Below are 22,960 nucleotides of genomic sequence, written 5' to 3' on the forward strand. Positions count from 1 at the left end.
CCCACCCCCGGCCCCAAGAAAGAAGAAGCAATAGTTTGGGCTGGGGAGATGGGCTCATTGCCATGCAAAATTTAAGATATGGGCTCAGCCAGTTTATATACAACATAAATTTATGGAAGGCTTTTCTAGGATATAAATTATTTAGTTTAAGACATCTAGAAAATGAACTAGGGTTTTACTCGTCATTAAATAGGTATGTTATTGCCCCATGCTTAATTTTAGAATGTTATCCATAGTTGATAACCTTGTTTTTCTACCCTCTGTCATTTTAGTAATGGCCACCTTGCAACTACCAGCCACTAATTTGGCCAACTTGGCAAACTTGCCTCCGGGCACTAAACTGTACCTTACCACGAACAGCAAGAACCCCTCAGGAAAAGGGAAGCTGCTGCTGATTCCTCAAGGAGCCATCCTGCGAGCTACCAACAATGCCAGTTAGTGCATCATTCATCGTTCAGTGCCCGGGTCTTTGCATGGGTCCTTCTTGTCCAGCTGAGGGCCACCCTTTCCTGAGCCAGGAAGTTTCTGTAATTCTGCTTGATTGTGTAATAGAAGAATTTGCCCAAGTGGATTTATATATATTTTAACTAGAAAGTAGGTTTAAATAATCATTGTCTTAGGTAGTGACACTGTTATTTGGGTTTTTCTGGAAAGGGTCCATCTGCTTGAGGGTTGTTTTCTTCTGACGCAGATGTGCTGGGGTAGGAACCACTTGTCTCTGGGACTAGTTTTTGGTTGTATTACTAGGTTTGGAATTGAAATGAGAATTCCAGGTTCAGTCTAAGCGTGTGTCTTAAAGCCCCAAGGATACTACATAGTTTATTTAGTTCTGTAAAATTTTTGCTTTGCCATTGTGGGTGATGTTGAAAATACGGATTTCCCTTTGAATTGAAGTATAGGAGCCAGGTTCATTAGAAATGCCGTCCCTTGGCTGTTAACATACTGTCTTAAATATGCACAATCTTGTCAGGCCTGGCAGTGCTTAGATAAGAGAAATGACTGACCCCTGCCCCTTTCGTTGTTAAGCTACTTGCCATTTCTATAATGGGTTGTTGCCACTTACTCTGGTATATTTTCCTCACACCTAAGTAGTACAGTGCCAAGAAGATTTGTAAGGAAGAGCCAGCCTCCATATTTTGTGTGAAAGCAGATGGCGTCTCTGGTCTCCACTTTCCTCAGGGTCAGAGGCTCTTGAAGGATTGTGCTTGCTGTAATCAAGGTGGCCAAGTTTGTTGAATGTATGCTTTAGTCCATGTAGCTCACCAACATGGAAGGAAAAGGAAAAAAGGCTTTGAAGTGAAATCTGAAAAAGAATTGGGAACTTGAAGCCAGACATGGCTAATTTGATTTAAAAACGTTGTCTAGAAAATATTAGCATCAGATTTTCATCTTAAGTCAAAATACTGTCAAAAATTAATACTTCATTGTACTCAGAGTGGAGGCATAGTTAGCTGCCTGTCTCTTAAAAGTACAAGTCAAGTGTCCTCTTATCTGGAATGCTTGGGACCAGACATTGATTACAGTCTTTTAGAGTTTAGAATTTTTATAGAGACTTTATCAAGTATAGTCCAAAACATCTAAAGTACTCTATAATCTAGAACTTGAGTGTTACTTCAATATCGAAAATGTTTTGAATTTAAGATTTCCAGACTGTACATGTGGAAGGTCTGAGCAGATTCAGTCGCAGTCTTTAAACTCTGGGCCGTTTTCCTCACTGTCATAGACAGCAGGACCTGGAGGAATGGCAGTGTGGGCGAAGCGTCTACTACGCTCATCTGCTTTTCCTGTTAAGCTACTTCCTGTGATGCTCCTGTCACCCATTTTGCTTACAGACCTGCAGTCTGGCTCGGCTGCTGCTGGTGGCAGTGGCAGCAGTGGTGCAGGGGGAGGCAGTGGAGGTGGCGGTGGCAGCGGAGCAGGAGGAACCCCAAGCACCTCTGGCCCAGGAGGGGGACCCCAGCACCTGACTTACACATCCTACATCCTCAAGCAAACCCCCCAGGTCTGGGAAGCAAATACCTGATCTTGTAAATTACTTAACTACGTGATAAGTGCCTTTAATTATTGTTGATTTCCCTTTACCATTTTAGCCATTTAAATCTGTATTATTTTGAGCTTGTTTGGTTTTAAGAGGTAAGAAGATGGATTCAGGAAGATTTAAATAATTAATGTAAGACCTTCCTGCTAAGCTAATGGTAGAGTTTGGATTTGAGCCCTACATCTTTCTGCCCCAAAGAAAGAGCTTGCTATGCTAATTGTCCCTCCCCCAACCCCCATCCACTAGGTAGTAAACAGTATTAATGTACAATGGAAACTCTGCTCTTAGAAAGCAGAGGCAACATCAGATTGTGGTGTTCGGCTTGAATTCAGTGAGGAAAAGCTTTATCCTTCTTTTAACTTGTTGCTGAGTCTTTATCTGCCTCCACAGCTGTATTCAGACATGGTCCAGACATTCTCATTGAAGAGGGTAGGAATAAATCCAGTTGCAGTTTTAAACCAGTGCAGCAACTGTGTTGCAGTCCAGTAGGGTCGGCTTCCTAGTGACACTCAGGTTCTTTGAGATGTAGAATGCAGCCGAGACATTACAGCCTGTAGTTGGAGGCCCTTAGAGTTTAATGTATTTTAGTGAATGTTTTTCCTCCAACTTAGGGTACATTTTTAGTTGGCCAACCATCACCCCAAACACCTGGAAAGCAACTGACTACTGCATCAGTTGTTCAAGGAACACTGGGAGTCAGCTCATCGTCTGCACAGGGACAACAGACATTGAAAGTCATCTCTGGACAGAAAACCACTTTGTTTACACAGGTAAGTGCATACCCATCTGCAATCCTAACACATGGTAACCTTTTTCCATTAAGTAATTTATTCACTTTACATGGTGATTGCAGCCCCCACTCCTCCTAGTGCCCCTCAGATGGTCTGCCCCCTCTGGGTACCAGCCCACTCTGACACTTCACGTCACTGCAGGATTAGGTACATTCTCTCCCCCTGAGGCTAGCCAAGGCAGGATCCACAGTGAGGCCACAAAGTTAAAGTAAACCCCCATTCCACTTAACACATGGTAATTATGCCATTTAATCTGTTTTTCTCTAGGTAAACTTTAGAAAATACAAATGAAGCTAAGGTTACATAAGCAACTAAACAAAAGAGCTCAGAACAATTAGAATAAGCCTCAGGTTTAGGAATGTATAGTTAGAATGAGGAAAAATAAGGCCAAAGGTTATTCAGATATGTGAGTGGGCAACCTTGTATAAGTATATTGTTGTATATAGTGCAATTTTTATGGTACAGGCCAAAGGCGGAGCAAAGCCAGCTAGAGAGGATGGCTATTGGCTTCCATGGAAGACACAGATTGCTCAACTCTTAGCTCTAGCATTTCTTTGAAGGGATTTCATGTGAGAGACCCTGAGTAGTGAAGTAGATTATTTCAGCAATGGTAGTACCACATAGTAAGTGTTGTGAAAGACAAGGGGCACATTTCCACAGAATTCTTTAATATAAACTACAGAAACAGTGTCAGGGTCTGACGTGCAGGATTCCAATGTCTTCCATAGGAAGATCATAAATGACAGGAGCCAGAGACGGAGAGCTGACCACATAATGGGACAAACTTTTTATGAATCAGAGCAAAGATCCACAATGAATATGGAATGGCATGAATATTCCTCAGACTGTATGATGGCAAAAACCAGTGTTCCATATGAAGGGAACTTATAGGGGCTGGAGAGATGGCTCAGCAGTTAATGTTCTTCTGGAGGACCTGGGTTTTGTACCCAGCACCTACATGACAGCTCACAACTGATAGCTCAACCCCCAGTTTAGGGGATCAAGTGCCCTCTTCTGACTTCTGTGGCCCTATAAGCGTGTGGTACACATAAATACATGTAGGCAGAGCACTCAGACATAAAAATAAAAATAAACAAATCTTTAATAAAATAAAGGGGACTTAGAATTATAGACGGGTAACTATTTTTTCTTTTTTGAGACAGGCTGAGCTCAAACTTACAGAGATCCTCCTGCCTCTGCCTCCTGATACTAGGATTAAAGGTGTGTGCTACCAAGCCTAGCTTGAAGGGGAACTTCTTAAAAGATGTCCGAGAATGCACCTGACGAGTTGGATAGATACTATACAGAGTTTGAGGGATTGAGGTTATGTGTAGCAGTAGTAGAGTTCTTTCCTAGCATATCTGAGGGTCTGAGTTCATTCTCAGCATTAAACCAAATAACAATAACAATAGTAGTAGTAGTAGTTACTGCGTAATTGAGCTAGGCATGCTGTTGCATGCCTGTAATGCTAGCACTTGGGAGATTAAGGCAAGAGGATTGTGAGTTCAAGACTAACCTGGATACATAAAGGGATGTTTTCTCCAAAAAAATGAAGGTTTTTTTGTGATGGCATGTTATATTTTCTGTCACACTTTCAAGTAAGGGGCTAGGGGGCCAGACGAGGAGACCAGGCAGGCAAGTCTTTGTGAAGCCAGCCAAGTCTGTATACAGAGAAAAAAAAATCCCTTTCAATAGATAGATAAATAGATGGATGATAGATAGATAGGTAGGTAAGTAGATAGATAGATAGATAGATAGATAGATAGATAGATAGATAGATAGATAGATAGATAGATAGATACTGTATCTATCTTAGAGCACCATTAACTTACCTGTCTGAATTTTGCCTTACGTGGTTTTAGTATCTTGTGTTTAAAGCCTTTCCAGTGAGCTGGGTAAGAACACTTAATCGAGGACCTGAGTTCAAGTTCCCAGCACCCATGTAGAAAGATAGAGATAAATGTAGCGACCTGTTCAATCCCTGTCGTCTACATGAAGGTGGAAAGAACCAACTCCACAAATCATAGCATGTTCACAGCTGCCCTGCCCCCACCCAAAATAATAGTAACTAAAAAAATTTGTTTTATATTTAGTGTAGCCATACACACATAACCCTAGTACTATTGGGGCCGACACTATAAGATCACTGGAAGCTGGCCACTAGCTCCACCGTCAGGGAGAGTCCGTGTCTCCAGGACAAAAGGCAGAGACTGATAGAGCAGAACACTTGAGGTCCTCCTTTGGCCTCCATATATGTACAGTCATGTGCACCTGCACACACACATGCACATGCATCACACCACACACACAAAAATGAACTGCAAAAATACTCCATGAAATTTAAGAAAACTTTGACTCAATTTTTGAAGATACTAATTACAAATAGTAATACATTAATTTATTTGTTCCATTTTAATGTAAGGGAACCTCAAAGGTTGTAGAACTCAACTTGTTGGAAAGGTTCAAACATGCCACACAATCCTCATTGGCAAGACTTTCTTAAACCCAATCAAATGCAGATAAGGAGTAAGTTGTTCAATGTTGTCATTCAACCTTTTGATGGCTGCAGGCAGCCACTGCTGGGCAGGCATCGCTGCTGAAGTTACCTGACAGCACCCTGAAGTCAGTGCCAGCAGCTCCACAGCTCGCCAAGCCTGGAACCACGATGCTGCGAGTGGCAGGGGGGGTGATCACGGCTGCTCCCTCCCCTGCGGTGGCCTTCTCAGCAAATGGTGCTGTACACCAGGTGAGAGGAAAGCAGGAGGCCAGTGTGGAAACGAGCCTGGCTGAACAGGTCGCCTGCAGGCACAAGTGGGCCTTTAGAACACTCTTGAGATGTGAGGCCTTTGTAAAACTGAAGTATAGAATTCACATAACATGAAATGGACAATTTTTTTAATGTAGTTTGGTGGTTTTTATTATAGTTGTAGCATTGGCTAGCTCATTTTCCTTGTCCCCAAAAGAGATCCCATACCAGTCAGAAGTTCCTTTCCAATCGCCTTGCTTCCAGCCCTATCCTATGCAAAGCACTCACCTTCCTTTTCTATCTTTTTATTTTTATTTTAGGTAGGTGTGATTTATTTTAGGTAGATCAGAGGCCACTTGCAGGCGTTCATTCTCTCCCTCCACTCATGGCATCAAACTCTGATAGTTACTCAGGAGCCATCTTGACTGCCCAAGTCTTTCTACATGGATTTTTCTGTTTGGAGAATTTTATATAAATGTAGTAATACATATTTATGTCTAGCTACTTCTGCTTAGTATGAGTTGAGTTTTGTTTTGACACAGTCTCACTATTAGCTCAGGCTAGCCCTTGCCTCTGCCCCCTTATTGCTGGAGTTAACAGGCATGCACAATCACACCCATCTACATGACATTTACAGGATTTATTTATGTTCTAACATTTATCAGTTTTCTATTTTTACATCTGAATAATACTTAGATTTATGCATTATTTTGTCCATCACTTAATGGAATTTGCATTTTCTTTTTTTTCGTTTTTGTTTTTTGTTTTTGATTTGTTTTGTTTTTCGAGACAGGGTTTCTCTGTGTAGTCCTGGCTGTCCTGGAACTCACTCTATAGACCAGGCTGGCCTCGAACTCAGAAATCACCTGCCTGTGCCTCCCAAGTGCTGGGATTAAAGGCGTGTGCCACCACCGTCCGGTGTATTTCCTATTTTTTGACTGTTAGGAATGTTACTATAAACATGTATATATACATTTTTCTTGTTTACAGAGATAGGAGTAGAATTTCTGGCTCGTATAGGAACTCTTAATATTTTGAGGGACTGACAATGTAGATGTGCCATTTCATGTTCCCATCAGCCAGTTAGAAGAATTACACTTTCTAAATCCTTGTGTACTTATGATGTGTGGATGCACTCATTTTACTCTAGAGAGGTGGGTTTTCCACTTGGAATTGAACTCAGGCTTGTGTGGCAAGCACCTTTACCCACCAAACTACTTCAGGATTCTTCATTTCTTCGATAGCATTCTGTGAACAACAAATTGTATTTACTTTGATGAAGTCCTATTTACCTGTCTTGTTTTCTCTCTCTTTTTATTTCTTTTTGTCTTTTGGGGCTTTTGTTTGTTTGTTTGTTTTTGTTTTTTGTTTTTTGGGGTGTTTTTTTTTTGAGACAGGTTTTCTCTGTATCCCTGGCTCTCCTGGAAATCACTTTGTAGACCAGGCTGGCCTTGAACTCACAGAGATCCACCTGCCTCTGCCTCGAGAGTGATAGGACTGAAGGCGTGTACCACCATGTCTGGCCCTGTTTTGTTTTCATTGCTCATTTGATACGATATCTAAGAAGCTGTTGCTCATCTACAGTTCTTCCCTTTCATTTGCTGTCTTGAGTCCACTATAGTTTATGGTATCAGGTTTCAGAACCAAACTTTATTCTTTATGTGTAAATACCTAGCTGATCCAACATCATTTGTTGGAAAGTTTCCTTTTCCCTTTAAACGTCTCTTTGTCAAACCTGTGGCAGCCTCGTGTGCCTGATGGCTGTGCTGGTGAGCCTTGGAGCCTTTGTGTGCCATAGTCCTCAATGCCATGTTCTTTCTACATGCTCTCAGATAACAAGACGAACTTCAGTTTAGTTTGTCTGCTGCGGCTCTTGAAGGGCCCTGCAGTGTACAGTAGTTCTAGTCGAAGCTTTCTGTGGTACTGTCGCTTTCTCTCACAGTTGAGTAAAGCTCATTTTATTCTACTTATATAACCTGAAAACACGTCCTGCATTTCTGGAATTGATGTAATAAAATGATGTTATGCTGGCAAGTGGCTCAGCAGGCAAAGACTGTTGGTGAGTAAGGCTGGAAGCCTGAGTTGGAATCCCTGGTAAAGGAAAAAAACAGCTTGTCTCTGTTCTCTACATGCTTGCACGCATGCACACTCAAACACTAATAATACATTTTTCATTAATAACTTTTTCCATTTAATAACTAACTACAAAACTAATTTTTCTGGCCTATGAAATATAAACATACAGGAACTACTAAATTAGAGAAACCATCCTATTTGTGTTTGAATGTGAAGTTATAAGTATGTGCCAAACACAATTTATGCCATGTTGGCAATCAGAACCAGGGCTTCGTGCACAGTAGTGTCCCACCAACTGAACTACATCCTTAGCCCCAAGAAACCATCCTTTTAGGGCCTGGAAAGATGGCTCAGTGGTTAAGAATACTTGTTACTCTTCTAGATGATGTGAGTTCAGTTCCAGGACCCATGGAAGGCTGCTCACAGCCACCTGTAGGTCTAGCTCTACAAGATCTGCTCTCTGCTGCCCTCTCTTAACTTCTGCAAGCACCTGCACAAACATGGTGCACAAGTACACATGCACATATATGTGTATATATTATATATATATGTGTGTGTATACACACATATATGTAAATCTTTTAAAAAATTGTTAAAGAAACTTTTTTTTTTTTAATTGTATGGCATGGTGTAGGCAATGGTTTAACTTATACAGGTGTCTGCCACCAAGCCTGGCAACCTGAGTTTAATTCTCAGTACCCACATGGCAGGAAGAGAGAACTGACCCCCCCCCCCCAACAAGTTGTCTTCACATGAGTGCCATGGAACAAATAAATGGCTGCATATGTAAACATGACATTTCATGAGTAGTAGTGACCAAGGCCTGCTGTTTGCTGGTGTGCCGTATGAGCAGCTGTGCTGGGAAAGTCACAGTGCCGCCCGCCATCTTCCTAACTTGCCTTCTGTCGCTCTGGTTGAACAGTCTGAAGGATCAGCCCCTGTGTCATCCTCTGTCGGCTCTATAATCAAAACTCCTGGTCAGCCACAAGTATGTGTAAGCCAGGCCACCATGGCAACCTGCAAGGGCACAGCTCCTGCTGCTGTCACTGCTGCATCCCTGGTGTCTGCAGCAAGCTCCATCTCTGGGAAAGCCACAGTGTCAGGTAAGTACCATGACACCCCTTCTCTGTCTCTGTCATTAGACAAGAATGTTTGGAAGGTGTTCATATTTTGCATAATATATCATTAAATAATCCAGAAATATTTTCCAAATGGCTACTTTTTTAAAGCACATTTAGTGTGGGGATAAGGGAGTGAGTACCACAGCTAAGGAGTTGGTTCTTGGACACCAAGCTTGGCAGCAAGTGCCCTTACTCTGTGGAGTCATGGAACTCATTATAGTGACCAGGTTGGCCCAAACTCCTGCCTCTGCCTCCTGAGTGTTGGGATTAAAGGTGTGCACATCGCCACCATTGAGACGAGCCTTTTGCGGTGCTTCCCTTTTCTCTTCCCCCCATATCCTGGCTCAAAAAAGAAGAAGAAGAAGAAAGCTTTTTCTGTAGCATGGGCCCCAGTAAGAAAGTCAGGTGTTAGAGTACATCCTCCTACATAAACACCAAAATGATGGAAAACAAGGACATTGTTGAGGTAAATAATCAGAGGATTTCAAGCATCGACAGGGCATTGGGTGACACTAAACACTGGTTAGTGTATAATCACAACCTTGGTCGTTTTATTGCTTTACAATATTTTTATTATAAATAGGAATTTGAAAACTACAAACATCAGGCCACTGTCTTCCTCCACAGGCCGTGTCTTGGCAGCAGTTACTGCTCTCCTCCCTCTGTACCTTTCTGCTATGCTGTTTGTAGAGATTCCTGTCCTGCTTTTTGTTGTTTTATTTTGTTTTGTTTGTTTTAGGACAAGGACACTTGAAAAATAAATTATTATTTCATTTCAAAGTTTTATTGTGAAATCTCCATTATCTATTGCCTCCTGCATCCAACTTTTTATTTACTAAAGGGTGATTGTCCTGGGAACTTCCATGTGGGAGAAACTGAGAGTGTCAGAGGGGGCAAGAGCTTAAAGGAAATGCTTTACTTAGCATTGTCTTCCCACTTTAGGATTGTTAAAGATTCATTCCGGTCAGTCCAGTCCCCAGCAGGCTGTCCTGACAATTCCCAGTCAACTCAAGCCACTAAGCATCAACACCTCTGGTGGTGTGCAGACTGTCTTGATGCCTGTGAATAAAGGTGCGTGCCACCCTTGTACTGGGGCAGTTCTGACTCAGGGGAACACTCCTACTAGGTGGTGGTGTCCCTTTGCTTTGTACAGCTTGTCGTTTAACCTTTATGTTTCATTTTATGTGTGTGAGTGGGTTCATGCAAGTGTATAAGGTTAGAGGACAGCTTGTGAGTTAAGTTCCCCTTCTCCAGGGCCCCAGGGATTTAGCTCAGGCTGTTACGATGCATGGTGGTAAGCACCTGTGTCCCCTGACCAGCGTAGCTTGGCTCTAGCTGCCCATTTTTAAAGATATGGCCAAAAAAAAAAAAAAAAGAATGCTTTGAGCATTTGTGAGAGTTTGGTTTATTTCATTTTTATTTTCTTAGTTTACTGACATGCCCTCATGTCCATAGTGGAGGTTGTAGCTTAGTTATTGTGCCACTAGTGGGCAGCACAGCTTAAGATTGTGCTGTACATTTAAAATGGGCTCTCACATGGGAGTTAGGTCATTTGTAATAAAAATAATTTCTGTCTCTCAAGGAAAACAGGGAAGGATGTAAATGGCAGAGGGTGGAGTGGGGCCGTGAACCTTCGTCTCCTGACATAGCATGGCCATTGCACTTAGGAATGCTGTGGCCAGGGCTTGCACAGGGCTGAGCCTGTCAGCTCTGTCTTGGATGGGAGAGAGCCTTACCAGCCCAGCCCCTCCATAGGGGCAATGTTGGCAGGCAGTGGTTACCGAGAGAAGGGGGTACCATCTTTAGTGGTCTAACCACTGGTGAGAAGATAGCTGCACACCAAGGCCCATGTGTGCAGTGCTGGTTAAAAGTCTATCTCAAAACAAAAAGACAGGGCAGTGGGAGCAGCTTTTAGGACACAGGGGAGCTGGCAGCATAAGAGAAGGTGGGGGAATGAGTGTGGCCAGCACATAGTATATGCATATATAAAATTGCTGAAGATTAAATTAATCACTGATTTCTGTCACTGTTATATTCTCCTCTTCCTGTGTCTTAGTGGTTCAGTCGTTTTCTACCAGCAAATTACCTACTACTGTCCTGCCCATAAGTGTTCCAAATCCAGCTGCCCCCAGCTCTGCTCCAGTAGCAATTGCCAAAGGTATGTAGGACCTCACAGTATCTTGATTCCAAAGTTTCCTGCTTTGAATTTCAGCATCTGTTAGCCACTTGACAAATACATGCTAAGCACTGTGTCATAGTCTAAAGGAAATCGACACTATGGGGCGTCAGGCCTCATTTTTGCCTTCAGTTTATAACCTGGTTCAAGCAAGCTGCATAAATAGCAAACTGTGGTTGGTAAGTACAAAACAAACAGTCTGAAAAGTGTTTACTGACATATTGCAGTCCAGGATTTATGTCCAGGGCTCTCAGGGACAGGACTTGTATAAACCAGACTTTTAAAGAGTAGAGAACCCTTGAGCTGTAGGGAGGTCAAGGGGTATAAACTTGTATGGACTTGTATAAGCCAGACTTGTACAAAGTAAAGAGCCCTACAGCTGTTGGGAGATCAAGGGGTGTGCTGGTTTAAGGGAACAATAGAGACAAAACTTGAAGGGCTTATTTTGGAGCTTAAGCCCCTAAGGATCCATTTAGGCAGCATAGTGTGAGAAGGGAGTTTTAGTGGGAGCAGACTGAGCTAGCAGGATATCCCTGATTTTAAGAATAGATTAGTAGAAGGTGGGTACAGTGGATCATCTATGACACTTAGCAATGACAGGCTCATATAGTCAGAGCCTCTAGTGTATTAGTCCCCAGTACCTGCTGCTTTGTGGATACAACACTATCAGTAATTCTTATGTCAGTCCTTCAGTTAGCTAGCTGTCACACCCTAGATTGTGTTGGGAGTGCGCACACATCCCACATACAGGAAGCAGTGCAGTTCTGGGATCCCATTATCTCGGGAGGTGGATTTATAATTTGCTAAATGCTCATTTAAAGCAGAGTATAGCTGACAGGTCCAGGACCTGAGTTTATTAGTAAAGCTTTATTGGCATATAGCCATTCCCACTTACCTTCATATTATTTTTCAAACTTCTAAGAGTTTGGTTCCTGCAGACCATATGACTCAACACTTCCAGTGGTAGGGAGCGCTTGTTTGCCCTTAAGCAAAATTTGCTGTGATAGCATTCATGCCGCTCTGCACCAGACTGCTGCGTTTAATTTTGGACCAGGACAGATCTTTTACTTTTGGTTTTTATTACATTAACTGTATGTGTGCACATTGGCATGCACACACCATGGCACACATACAGAAGTTTAAGGACAGTTTTCAAAAGTTGGTTCCCTGTTTCCACCATGTGAATTACAGGGACCTAGTTCAGGATGTCAGATTGGCAGCATACTCCTTTGCCCACTGAGCCACCTCACCAGCCCTTTTATTTTGGTTTTAAGCAAAGTAAAATGTGCAGTGAGGTGCATAGCCATTAAATAAAGTAAACCCTTTTTTCAGTAAACCAAAGAGAGGGAAGACCCAGCAATACCAGATATCTGGTCATGTAGAAAGGGAAAAGGGATAGAAACAATGTCCTGGCCACTATAGATGAAGGTCCTTGCCACCAAGGCTCCTGTGGACCTGAGTTAAGGCCCCAGGGTCCACACCGTGGAACAAGAGAGCAAATTCCTACAAGTTGTTTTCTGACCTCCTTATGTGCCCTGGTACATGTATATCCATATACGTACATATGCATGCATACCAAACAAGGCTAAAATAACAGAAGGGCAGATGTGGCAGCTAGAGAGGTGGCTCAGCAGCTAAGAGCTCTTATTGCTCTTGCAGAAGACCTAAGCTTGGATCCCAGCACCCGTATCCTAAGGTCACAGCTGGCTATAGCTCCCAGCCTCACCCTGGGGGAGCTGAGTCTGATGACTTCTTCTGCCTTCAGTGGGAGTTCTCACAGTGACGGCATACATGCACGCATAGCCAGTAATAAAAGTTTTTAAAAACATCTTAGATTTGTAGGGACAACTCTAAACATTTTAAGGAAAATTAAAAGGAGATAAGTAGAATATTTTATAGTTCAAAGTGCAAACACGTAAAATAGAAGAGCCAAAGTCAGCCATGGTGGTGTGCCCCTCTGACCTCAGCGTTCAGGAAGCAGAGGCTGATACTGGCTTTTTAGGAAGACATTCTCATGAGGCTATTAATTAACTGGCTTTTTTGATATCAGAACAGTCTTGAACAGGAGTCAGGAAGACAGGATAGCAGATAGATACTAAAGAGCCTGAGCCTTTGAAGTAGTCAAAGATTACAAAAACTCATGAAACAGAGAATAATGCCCATGATACAGTCAGTGGAGAGGGGTCTTTTTGATGACAAGCAGTGGGTTGGGAGGGAGTGGACACACCATGTCTGAAAGCAGCAATACTCCTGCCTTACATCAAAGGTAACAACTAGTTTAAATTAGAATATAAATTTGAATATGAGAGATCTAAAAACTTTTTCTGGAAGAAAATATGAGACAGGATGTTAGAAAAGGAACTTAATTATGAGAGCCTTGCTTTATCAGAGAATATTAAAAGCAAAAAGTCAAGCTTAAAATATCCTCCACAAATATATATATAACACAAAAGAATCATGTCTTGAATGTATACAGACCACTCAAAACCAGTGTGAAAAACACTGATAAACACTTCTCAGAAGAGGACATCCAAATAGCTCAAAGCCTGTGAGACTTATTCAGCTTTATTAGCTATGAAAGGAAATGTAAATTAAGATGCTAGCAGTGAAGCAGGATCACAAGAATTCAGTTTACACAATACAGAAGCAGTGAGAGATGTAAAGCAACCAGGGCCTGGGTTAGCCACTGTGGGGTAGATGTACCACACACAGACATACACTCCTGTACTTAAGTCAGTAAAGGCAGAGAAGCTGTGCAGAAACAAGAACCATGTCAGCACAGTTGTTTCAAAGGAATATCCTCTGAGACACTGCTGTTTACATCAGCAGGGTTAATGGGCTTCACTATTTCCTGTCAAGGACAGAAGTGTTTTAAATTTTATAGTATTTTCACACATGTATATGCATATGTAATACCTTGGGAATGAAACTCAAATGTAAACAAGAAATGGATTTATGCTTCGTATACCTAAAGATAATTTTATATATTATTTTTAATTTTGTATGCATTGCAGCTGCTTATAGTAGCCTGTACCTATCATCCTAGTACTTGGGATCATGAATTCCAGACTAGCTAGACCACAGAGGAAATTCTACACCATCCTAGGCTAATGAGACCTTGTCTCAAAATACCAAAAATAACATAATAATAATAGTTTGTATACAAGAGTGGTTTCATCTGTGAAGTAGCATACTGGCGTTCAGACAGTGTTGGGTGTGGCCTGTGGTGTTGAAAGCCATATAAAACTAACTTGAAAATTTCCAAGCGCAACAGATCTGCTTTTTGCTTTCTGTGTTGTGTCTCAGAATACTAGAATAGTGTTTCAGTTTGGTAAGCTCATCTGGAAAGATGATACCAGATACCAGATGATACATTCAGAGCTGTGTGCTAATAACAGTCCTGGGTGGGGTGAGGGAGATGCAAAGCAGCGTGGTGTGATGGACAATCCACCTAGAGTTGACTCCCTCTGAGACCTAAGCAAATAGTTATCTCATGTGCTCAGCTTTTGAGGGCAGAAGCCATTTGAGTCTCCTGCTTGTCTGCACACCTCAGGCAGCAGAGCCCTCAGTTAAGTTCAGCTGTTCAGAGGGCTCAGGGTCTCCACCACCGGCCCCTGACAGTTCTCTTTGTTGATCTCCCTTTGTAGTGAAGACTGAGCCAGAAACTCCTGGGCCAAACTGTATCTCACAGGAGAACCAGGTAGCAGTGAAAACAGAAGAGAGCTCTGAGCTAAGCAACTACGTCATTAAGTGAGTACTGTAGTGTCTTTTGGTTCTGACTTTGGTGTCTTTGTGATGCTTTTCAAAGTCACTGTGACAGCTGAGCATGTGCAGACACTGAGGTAAGCATAGTAGGGGCATTGTCCTTGCAGAACTGAAGAGTTTATTTTTTTATGTGTATGTGGATTTTGTCTGCATGTATGTCTGTATACCACTTGTACACTTGATGTCCAGTGAGGCCAGAAGAAGGTGGCAGATCTTCTGGGACTAGAGTTTCAGATGGTTGTAAACCACCATGTCAGTGCTGGGAATTGAACTTGGGTCTTCTGGAAGAACAGCCAGTGCTCTTAAACACTGAGCCATCTTTCTAGCTTCTGAAGAGTTTAGCCAGTGATATAACTTAAAGGTAGCACTTGATCAATAGCCGTAGGCCTCCAGACTTACTTGAGCCTGCTGTTGTGCAGTCTGTGCTGAGTGGGGATGGCACATTCAAGTGTAATCACCCTGGTGTTTGCAGTCTTTGTTCCTGGATATTGTGCTTCACAGGTGCCTCTGCAGAGCCGTGCACTCCTCTTGCTTTCTCTAAAGTTTTCTCTTTTTCAAATTAGGATCCTCCTTCTGATCAGGTACTTCTAGAGACAGTAGAATCATGGTGTCTCTTAACATGACACATGGAGGCTTCAGTCAATAGCCTAAGATAGGCATTTGTATAATAGTAATAACCTTACAAATAGATCTTGCTATTAATTTTCAAATGTAGATAAAATGTCTGTGATACTTGTATAATTGGTCAAAATCTGTTTGTTCTTGATTTTAAGCATAAAAAGCCTTATAAAAGGAGATCTATAACCATGAATGGTGGTGCCCATAATCCCAGCCCTGAGTGAGTAGAGGCAGGAAGATCAGGAATTTAAGATCATCTGCAAATTTGAGGCCAGCTGGGGTAACATGAGACCCTGTCTTTAAAAAACACAGAAGGGAGAAAGGAAAGGAAGCTATTTATTAGCGGAGAGGGAGGGAGAGAGAGAAAGAGGAGCGTGCACTGTGTGTGTTTGTGTGTGTGTGTGTGTGTGTGTGTGTGTGTGAGAGAGAGAGAGAGAGAGAGAGAGAGAGAGAGAGAGAGAGAGTGAGAGAGAGAGAGAGAGCGCACAAGCCTGCAAATTCTCTTTGTCTGCCTTCCCAGGGTAGACCATTTGGAGACTGTCCAGCAGCTCCTGACAGCAGTAGTGAAGAAGATCCCACTAATTACTGCAAAAGGTAAGACAGTGCCCTCATGTGCATTTTGTTAAGCTAGAAATCACTTGGGGTGTTACCATGATTGTTACTTTTAGCCAGATGTTTGCAGTGGTCTTGTACTCGCAGTATCTTGGTTGCATCCAGTTAGACGTGGTACAGGCAATGCTGACACCAAAACTAAGAGCCCATGAGTGCTAAGCAGACGCTTTACTTCCCAGCCCCTCATCTAAGTCTTTAATCACTTATTTTTTATATTTTTTTGTATGTAAATTAAAAACGTTAAGTACACACTACTAAGACATTGTGTACCACCCCTATGGTCTGCTGTGCGTGCTTTACATAGACATTTCATTAGCCATAGTCTTTTGTGTGACAGTGTCTCCCCCAGCTCACAGCCAAGGACATGGCAGTGACACCAGGTTATTAACTTACACAGCTCTAGTGACAAGCCGGTACACATTTAGCCCTATAAGACCATTAATATTTCTCTCAGATTTAAAATGACATACTGTTTGGAAATGTGCAGTTTTTAAGACCCCCAACAACAGAGTCTGCTGTGTTGTGCCCTGGTTAGTGGGATGAAATGGCTGATGCCTTATTGTGAGTTGTTCTGACAGTAAAGGTTGAATAGACAACCTTACTAAGGGAAACTGGTATTTGTTCATGAGCAAGATCACCATGAGAGTCACAAGGGAAGTAAGTGTACAGCAGTCTCCTGCCATGTGCATCATGTGGGCATGAAATGGTAGACTGACCACCTTGCTGGTTTTTTTGTTTTGTTTTTTTGTTTTTTTCCCAACTATAGCAACAGAGAAATTGCTGAGCCTTTTGGTACAAGCTCATAATCCCAGCTCTTTGGGAGAATCATAGAGAACTATCTTGAATTCAAGGCCTACCTAGGCAACTTACTAAGACCCTCTCAAGTTTTTAAAAATATAAAAGAGAGGACTTGGGATGAAGTTCAAGAGTCCAACACTTATCTATCATGTGCAGGGTCCTGGGTTAGATCTCTAGCATTGACTCCATAAATAAAATATCTCCTTTTCTCATTTTGGGAATCATTTTGAGGTAGTTGAAAATATTACTTTCAATGATGGTTTTCCATCTTAGCAGAAAAGATGTGCTCCCTTTCTCCCTCTCTGTCTACTTACATAAAAACTCAGAGTGTTAAAGCTAGAACTGGGCAGTTCAAGACCACCTGTTACAGTTTACAGGGAAGGACACTGAAGCCCAGAGTGCTGCCATGGCTTACCCATAGTAAGCCATAGGCTACCATGGGCTACCTAGTGAGCTGGTGGCGAGGCCAAGCCCCTAGTTCATCTCTGTTGCATTCTTTCATCTGTTGCCTTACTGTATCATGGAGATGTGTTGTTCAGTAAGAAATATGTCACACAAAGAAGGGGGGCAGTAAGATGGCTCAGTGGGCAAAAGCTCGTGATCTACGGCAAACCTGCATAAAACACCAGATTGCAGAGCCAAGAATGTTGGTGCACCCCTTTAACCCCAGCACTCAGGAAGCATAGGCAGGCAGGTCTTAAAGTTGAGGCCAGCCTTGACTACTGATGGGCCCTGTCTCAAAAAATCCAAAATATAAAAAATAACCAGTCAGTAACTAGAGAGAATTCAGATTACAATAGCACATGCATCTATAATGCTGGTGCATCTTTACCGAGATGAGACAGCCACAAGAGAATTGGCCAGAAACTTATGGTCAGCCAGCCTAGAACCCTCCCTTGCACACATATCATGCATGCAGAGTAATAACATTTTTCTATTATTTTATGAAAGGAAATCAAAGAACTTGGAAATCTACTAACAATGAACAACGTTTGTTCTAAACAATAACTTTTATTCAGAGTTTGCAGTTCTCTGTTGTAGGTGATGATGCCAGCTGTTTTTCTGCAAAGTCCTTGGAGCAGTATTATGGCTGGAACATTGGGAAAAGGCGAGCTGCTGAGGTAAGACTGTGTGCTGGCTGGCTCTGCAGCCACCTCTTTCAGAAAGTCAGCTAGCACAGTAGACGTAAACATTTATATCTTTTGAAAGGCTTGCTCTCCTGTACTAGTGAAAGCATCTTATATTTTCTTTGAAACCTTTATATATTTTGGGGTTGAATACTTGGCTCAGCAGCAAGATGGCTGCTATCACAGAGGACTCAGATTCATTTCCCAGCACCTGAATAGCAGTTCACAACAGTCTGGAATTCCATTTCCAAGGGACCTAAATGCCCTCTTTTGGCCACTTCAGACATGGAGGCATGCAGGTGGTACACACACATATGCATAAAATTAATATTTTTAAATTTGTAAATTTCAAAATAATACTGAATTCAGAGTTTTACAGAGTACTTACAACAGTATTGCCAAATGCAGTTGAATCATGAAAGAAGCAAGTGTGCAGTGTAGCTGGGCAGTGGTGGAAGCAGGGTCATTGAATTTGGTTTGGGGGGAAAATGAAAAGTTGGTTCATGACCAGGTGAAAAGGCTTAAATGCAGACATAGATATTTCTATTTTATTTTATAAACATTAAAACCAATAGTAACTCTTTTTATTACATGTAAAATTCTTATTGTGTGTGTGTACATGTGCACATGCTCACATGCATGCACTGCACATTTGTGAAGGCTGGAGAACATGAGTCAGTTCTCTCCTACCATGAGATCCCTGCAAATCAGCTCATTTGGCTTGGTGGTAGGCATCTCACCCTCTGAGCCATCTCACTGGTCCCAAAAGAAGCTCTTTCATATTCCTCCCTTTGTTGCTAGAGAGTGATTGAATCTGATTTTTTCTTTTTAGTTGCTTGGTTTATTTCAGTGCACAGCTATTGATTTTAAAGTTCAAGGATTTAATTTTGGATCAAATCCTTTTTAAGTGGCAAAGAGCAATGACAGTACGAAAAGTGTTACAAGAAATCCTGGAGAAGAATCCAAGGTTCCACCACCTGACACCCCTCAAGACCAAGCACATTGCTCACTGGTGCCGCTGCCACGGTTACACCCCACCGGACCCTGAGAGCCTGCGTCATGATGGAGACTCCATTGAGGATGTGCTGACTCAGATTGACAGTGAACCAGGTAGGCCTTAATAGGTTGCCCCAGTGTGGAGCATGTTTGCCTCCCGTCAACCCCTACAGAACACTTCAGTGCTCTTTCCTTCAGGTAGGGGTGAGGGAGAGCTGGTCTAGATGACAAGACCCTTTCTTCTTACCATGACACCCCAGACAACACAGCCCTTCAGAACTACACCCAAGTGTTTCAGGCATTGTACCCTAGTCAGGAATGATTAGTTCCTGCCATCTGGTAGGCATGCATTGTTCTCATGGGAGGCTCCTCCCTGAGTTACTTTGAAGACTCCCAACCCACTTTCTTTCCTTTGCTGTGTGACGTTAGGAACCCCTAGTAAGCAGGTCAGGCCTATTACCAGTGTCTTATGGATGTTTCTGTATCCCCAAGCCTGGGGAGGGTGTTGGGGGCACATGAGAATAATCAACAGAGTTGTAGGAAATATAGTAAAGAAACAGACGACTGCTAAAGAATCGAATTAGGGGCATGAAAGCATCTGGCTATGCCTTAAAGAGTAAGAAGCATTCAGCCATGTTCACATAGGCATCGGAATGCCCCACCTCATCCATGCCCCAAGTCTTGTTTTCTGCAGAAAGCTTCCTGGCAGCCTAATGCTCAGTTGTCTTTTCTCTCATTTCCTGTGGCACATAGTATGCATGCTGAGAGGGTTTGTTGGCTTCTAGATCTATGTCCTTGGTGAGCAGAGACCATGTGATCACCTCCAAGTTTCACTGGTGCTCTGTATATAGCATGTAGTCAGAAGAACAGGCAGCAGCCAGGAGCTACTGAGCTGCCACCACCGTGTTGCTCATAGGATTTCAAAACTGTATGGGCATGGTTTTCTTGTCCTGACACTCTACAACCCAGTGAAGGCTGTATGCATTACCATGGCCACAGTGAAACAGGAATGGTTTTTGGTTTTTTGGGTTTTTTTGAAGTGAGAAGTCTCAGGTACCTCAGGCTTCCCCAGACCTCACTGTGTAGTTGCAGATGAACTTGTACATTTGATCCTCCTGCCTCTGCCTCCCTGAATTCCACAGCTAGTTGGTGCAGAGCTGATAATCAAACCCAGACCTACCTGATTCAGGGACTCCTACATGCTTAGCAAGCACTCTCACCACCTGAGCTACATCCCCAGCTTAAATAGGAATGACTTTATGTTCTTCACTGTACAGTTCTTAAGTTTTCCATCTTTAAAAAAACAAATGAAGAGAATCAATTTTATGATTCAGAAAGTGGGGCGGTGGCCTAGTTTCCCAGGACTGGAGTCAATTATGTACTATGTCTTTGATCTTAATGGCAGATAGAATACGTTTGGAATCAGACACGTGTCTGCTTTTCTACTTTATGAGGCACTGGTTCTCCTGAGAGATCCATAGACTTAGCTCCCCACAGACTCGGCCTTCCTCAGACTGGGGTCCTTGTCTGCGCTCACCTCAGCTGTCACAGACTGCTTCCTCTTATCTAGAGTGCCTGTCATCCTTCTCCACTGCTGATGACCTCTGCCGGAAGCTGGAGGATCTGCAGCAGTTCCAGAAAAGGGAGCCTGAGAATGAGGAAGAAGTGGATATCCTCAGCCTGTCAGAGCCACTGAAGACAAACATTAAAAAGGAGCAGGAAGAAAAGCAGGAAGAAATGAGATTCTACCTGCCACCAACCCCAGGCTCTGGATTTGTTGGTGACATTACACAGAAGGTGGGAGGCCAAGACTGTGGTACTGTCAGATCACACACCAGACATTCTACCTCATGAGCTTAGACCAGTCTACCCAGTTGACATGTGATTGGCTTTTGCCCATAACTTAGGGGTGTTCCCACTCTCCCATGTAAAAAGGTTGTGTGTTAAACATGGCTGCAGAGCAGAGGAGGGTAGTCACCGGCGGCTTTGCTCCTGGCTTTTTTCTCATCTGCTTCAGGTGAAGTGCTTCTTCTTCGTGAGGCATATTGTAATATTTTCCGGTCATACTTGAATGAGCAGTCCCCATCTATCCCATACTGTCAACTCCCCGACCCCCTCCAGCCCAAGGCCTGTGTTACCTTGTTACCTGGGAGAGAGCTATCAAACCCAATGATACCTAGCAGTTCTTTAGCATCTGCCTCTGCTATCTGCTCAGAATCCAAGGGGAAAGGCAGTGTTCTGTTCACTTCCACACACACCCACAGGGTGCATATTGGGAAGTAGAATAGGGAGGTTCCCAAGGCCTTTTCTTTGCTTCTTGTAAAAATGGCCCTGGAGTCTTGATTTTAGACCTTCCAAAATATTGCTTGCACCATTATGAATTCCTGGGAGATTCCATTGTTTCATGATAAGATTTTGGGGGTAAAAGCATGATTACAGGTTGTCCAGGGTGCTTAGAGAGCCCTTCTTCCAGCCAGAGGCCTGTGTGTAGCAGAGAAGTCCACTTGTTTGGGAAGGGCTTGTTTCTATGACTGATGAGACAGATGGCCTTCTTCTGCTCTTCCAGATTGGAATCACCCTGCAGCCTGTGGCACTGCACAGGAACATGTATGCCTCAGTAGTAGAGGACATGATCTTAAAGGTAGGTACCTGGTAGCACTGTGACCAAGGCTGGCCAGTTTGGAACCTAGGGCCTTGTGAGTAAGGGACAGAAGGGGACAGAGAGGATGACTTTTAAATCCCTTGTCTTACCTAGGGTTTATGTTTCCTTTCTTTTCTGTTTTCCTTCTCCTCGTTAAAGTAAATGAAGTTGTGTTCTGTCTAAGAATTGAGGGGTTTATTGTGTTGAGGCTAGAGCCCAGGGTCTCATACGTGCCAGGCAGGTGGCCTGCCATCAGTAGAGCTGGCTCCCACAGCTGTCAAGGTCTTTTTAGTGCTATTTCTTATGTTTACTGAGAAGTGTCCTACGGTGAGAAGTATCTGTGCTTTTATGATAGACAGAAAGAAAACAGAGCCTTGGGTTTCCCTGCCTTTCACAACAGAGAAGCAGCCACACAGCCCTGTCCTGGGCAAGGGGTTAGGAAAGATATAGGCTCCATGCTTGGCCTGGCCCTTACCTCAGCAGTTGTTTTCCATTCTGCATCCACCTGAAAGAGAGGCTTCAGTAGCAGCCCTTACTCAACACCCTGTTTTCTGTAGAAAACTGTCCAGTTAATAAAAACCACTGAGCCCAATTTCTAATTTCCCTACATCATGACCTCTAAACAAACAAAGTTCAATTTTTCTTGAGAACTTTGTAATATTTAATTGGCAGTCACTTCAAAAGTTTGGGTAAAGAATGGTCGGCTGCATCTCTCCCACTAGTGAGCAGGTGGCTCTTCTGTCAACACCAGTCTTCTATTCTAGGCCACGGAGCAGCTGGTGAGTGACATCCTGAGACAGGCACTGGCAGTTGGATACCAGACAGCATCTCCCAACAGGTACTGGTGCTGAGAGTGGAGGCTGAGTGGGTCAGTTACTCTTGAAGATGTTTGTTTTACCCATAAGTCAGTGCAGTAGGAAATAGAGTAGGGTGTGCTTGGGACATTAGAGCCTGACAGACTTGAAGATCTGTTCTGTGATTCTTAGAGAACCTCTTAGCTTGAAAGCCTAGCTGTGCCCTCCCAGCTAGTATTTCATAGACATGCAGGTCTGTTGTCACAGGGTAGAGCAGGCAGCAGGCTCTCACATTAAAGACAGTAACTGGCGTATTCTAGGGTAGAGATTAATAAATACTCCTAAGGTGTGGGTCATTGCAGACACACTCTTCCTCTAAGAAACTGGGAAACTAAGCTCTGACAGGGAGTTTGTCTTCACTGCCCCAGACTACAGGCCCCATAGTCAGACTCCTTTCATAGCTGTGAGCCCTTGAGCTCACTGCCACCTCTTTCCTGAGCATTCGACTCTGAGTGGAATGCACAGTTCCCGGCTTAAAAGAGATGCAGTACATATCCTTTCCCCTCCTACTCAGAACAGTTTCATTCTTCTTCCTATGTGGAAGGCTACCCTGATATATTTCCTCCTATGTGGAAGGCTACCCTGATATATTTCCTCCTAT

The 22,960-nt window shown here is 43.0% G+C and overlaps 1 protein-coding gene across 8 annotated transcripts in view; it reads left to right on the top strand.

Annotated features, from left to right (window-relative positions):
- Yeats2 (YEATS domain containing 2) overlaps positions 1-22,960 on the top strand; it is a 96,201-nt gene that overhangs the window by 70,705 nt on the left and 2,536 nt on the right. For all 8 annotated transcript variants that reach the window (XM_031363406.1, XM_031363403.1, XM_031363407.1 and 5 more), the window contains 14 exons: positions 273-434; positions 1,833-2,002; positions 2,650-2,808; positions 5,399-5,575; positions 8,574-8,754; positions 9,715-9,843; positions 10,829-10,930; positions 14,596-14,698; positions 15,852-15,925; positions 17,783-17,862; positions 18,777-18,978; positions 20,435-20,661; positions 21,431-21,505; positions 22,270-22,343. In XM_031363406.1, coding sequence (XP_031219266.1) covers positions 273-434; positions 1,833-2,002; positions 2,650-2,808; positions 5,399-5,575; positions 8,574-8,754; positions 9,715-9,843; positions 10,829-10,930; positions 14,596-14,698; positions 15,852-15,925; positions 17,783-17,862; positions 18,777-18,978; positions 20,435-20,661; positions 21,431-21,505; positions 22,270-22,343 — 1,915 coding nt within the window. The remainder of the gene's footprint in view (positions 1-272; positions 435-1,832; positions 2,003-2,649; positions 2,809-5,398; positions 5,576-8,573; positions 8,755-9,714; positions 9,844-10,828; positions 10,931-14,595; positions 14,699-15,851; positions 15,926-17,782; positions 17,863-18,776; positions 18,979-20,434; positions 20,662-21,430; positions 21,506-22,269; positions 22,344-22,960) is intronic.

This window comes from Mastomys coucha, unplaced genomic scaffold (genome assembly GCF_008632895.1).
Source record: "Mastomys coucha isolate ucsf_1 unplaced genomic scaffold, UCSF_Mcou_1 pScaffold12, whole genome shotgun sequence".
Taxonomy (NCBI): Eukaryota; Metazoa; Chordata; class Mammalia; order Rodentia; family Muridae; genus Mastomys; species Mastomys coucha.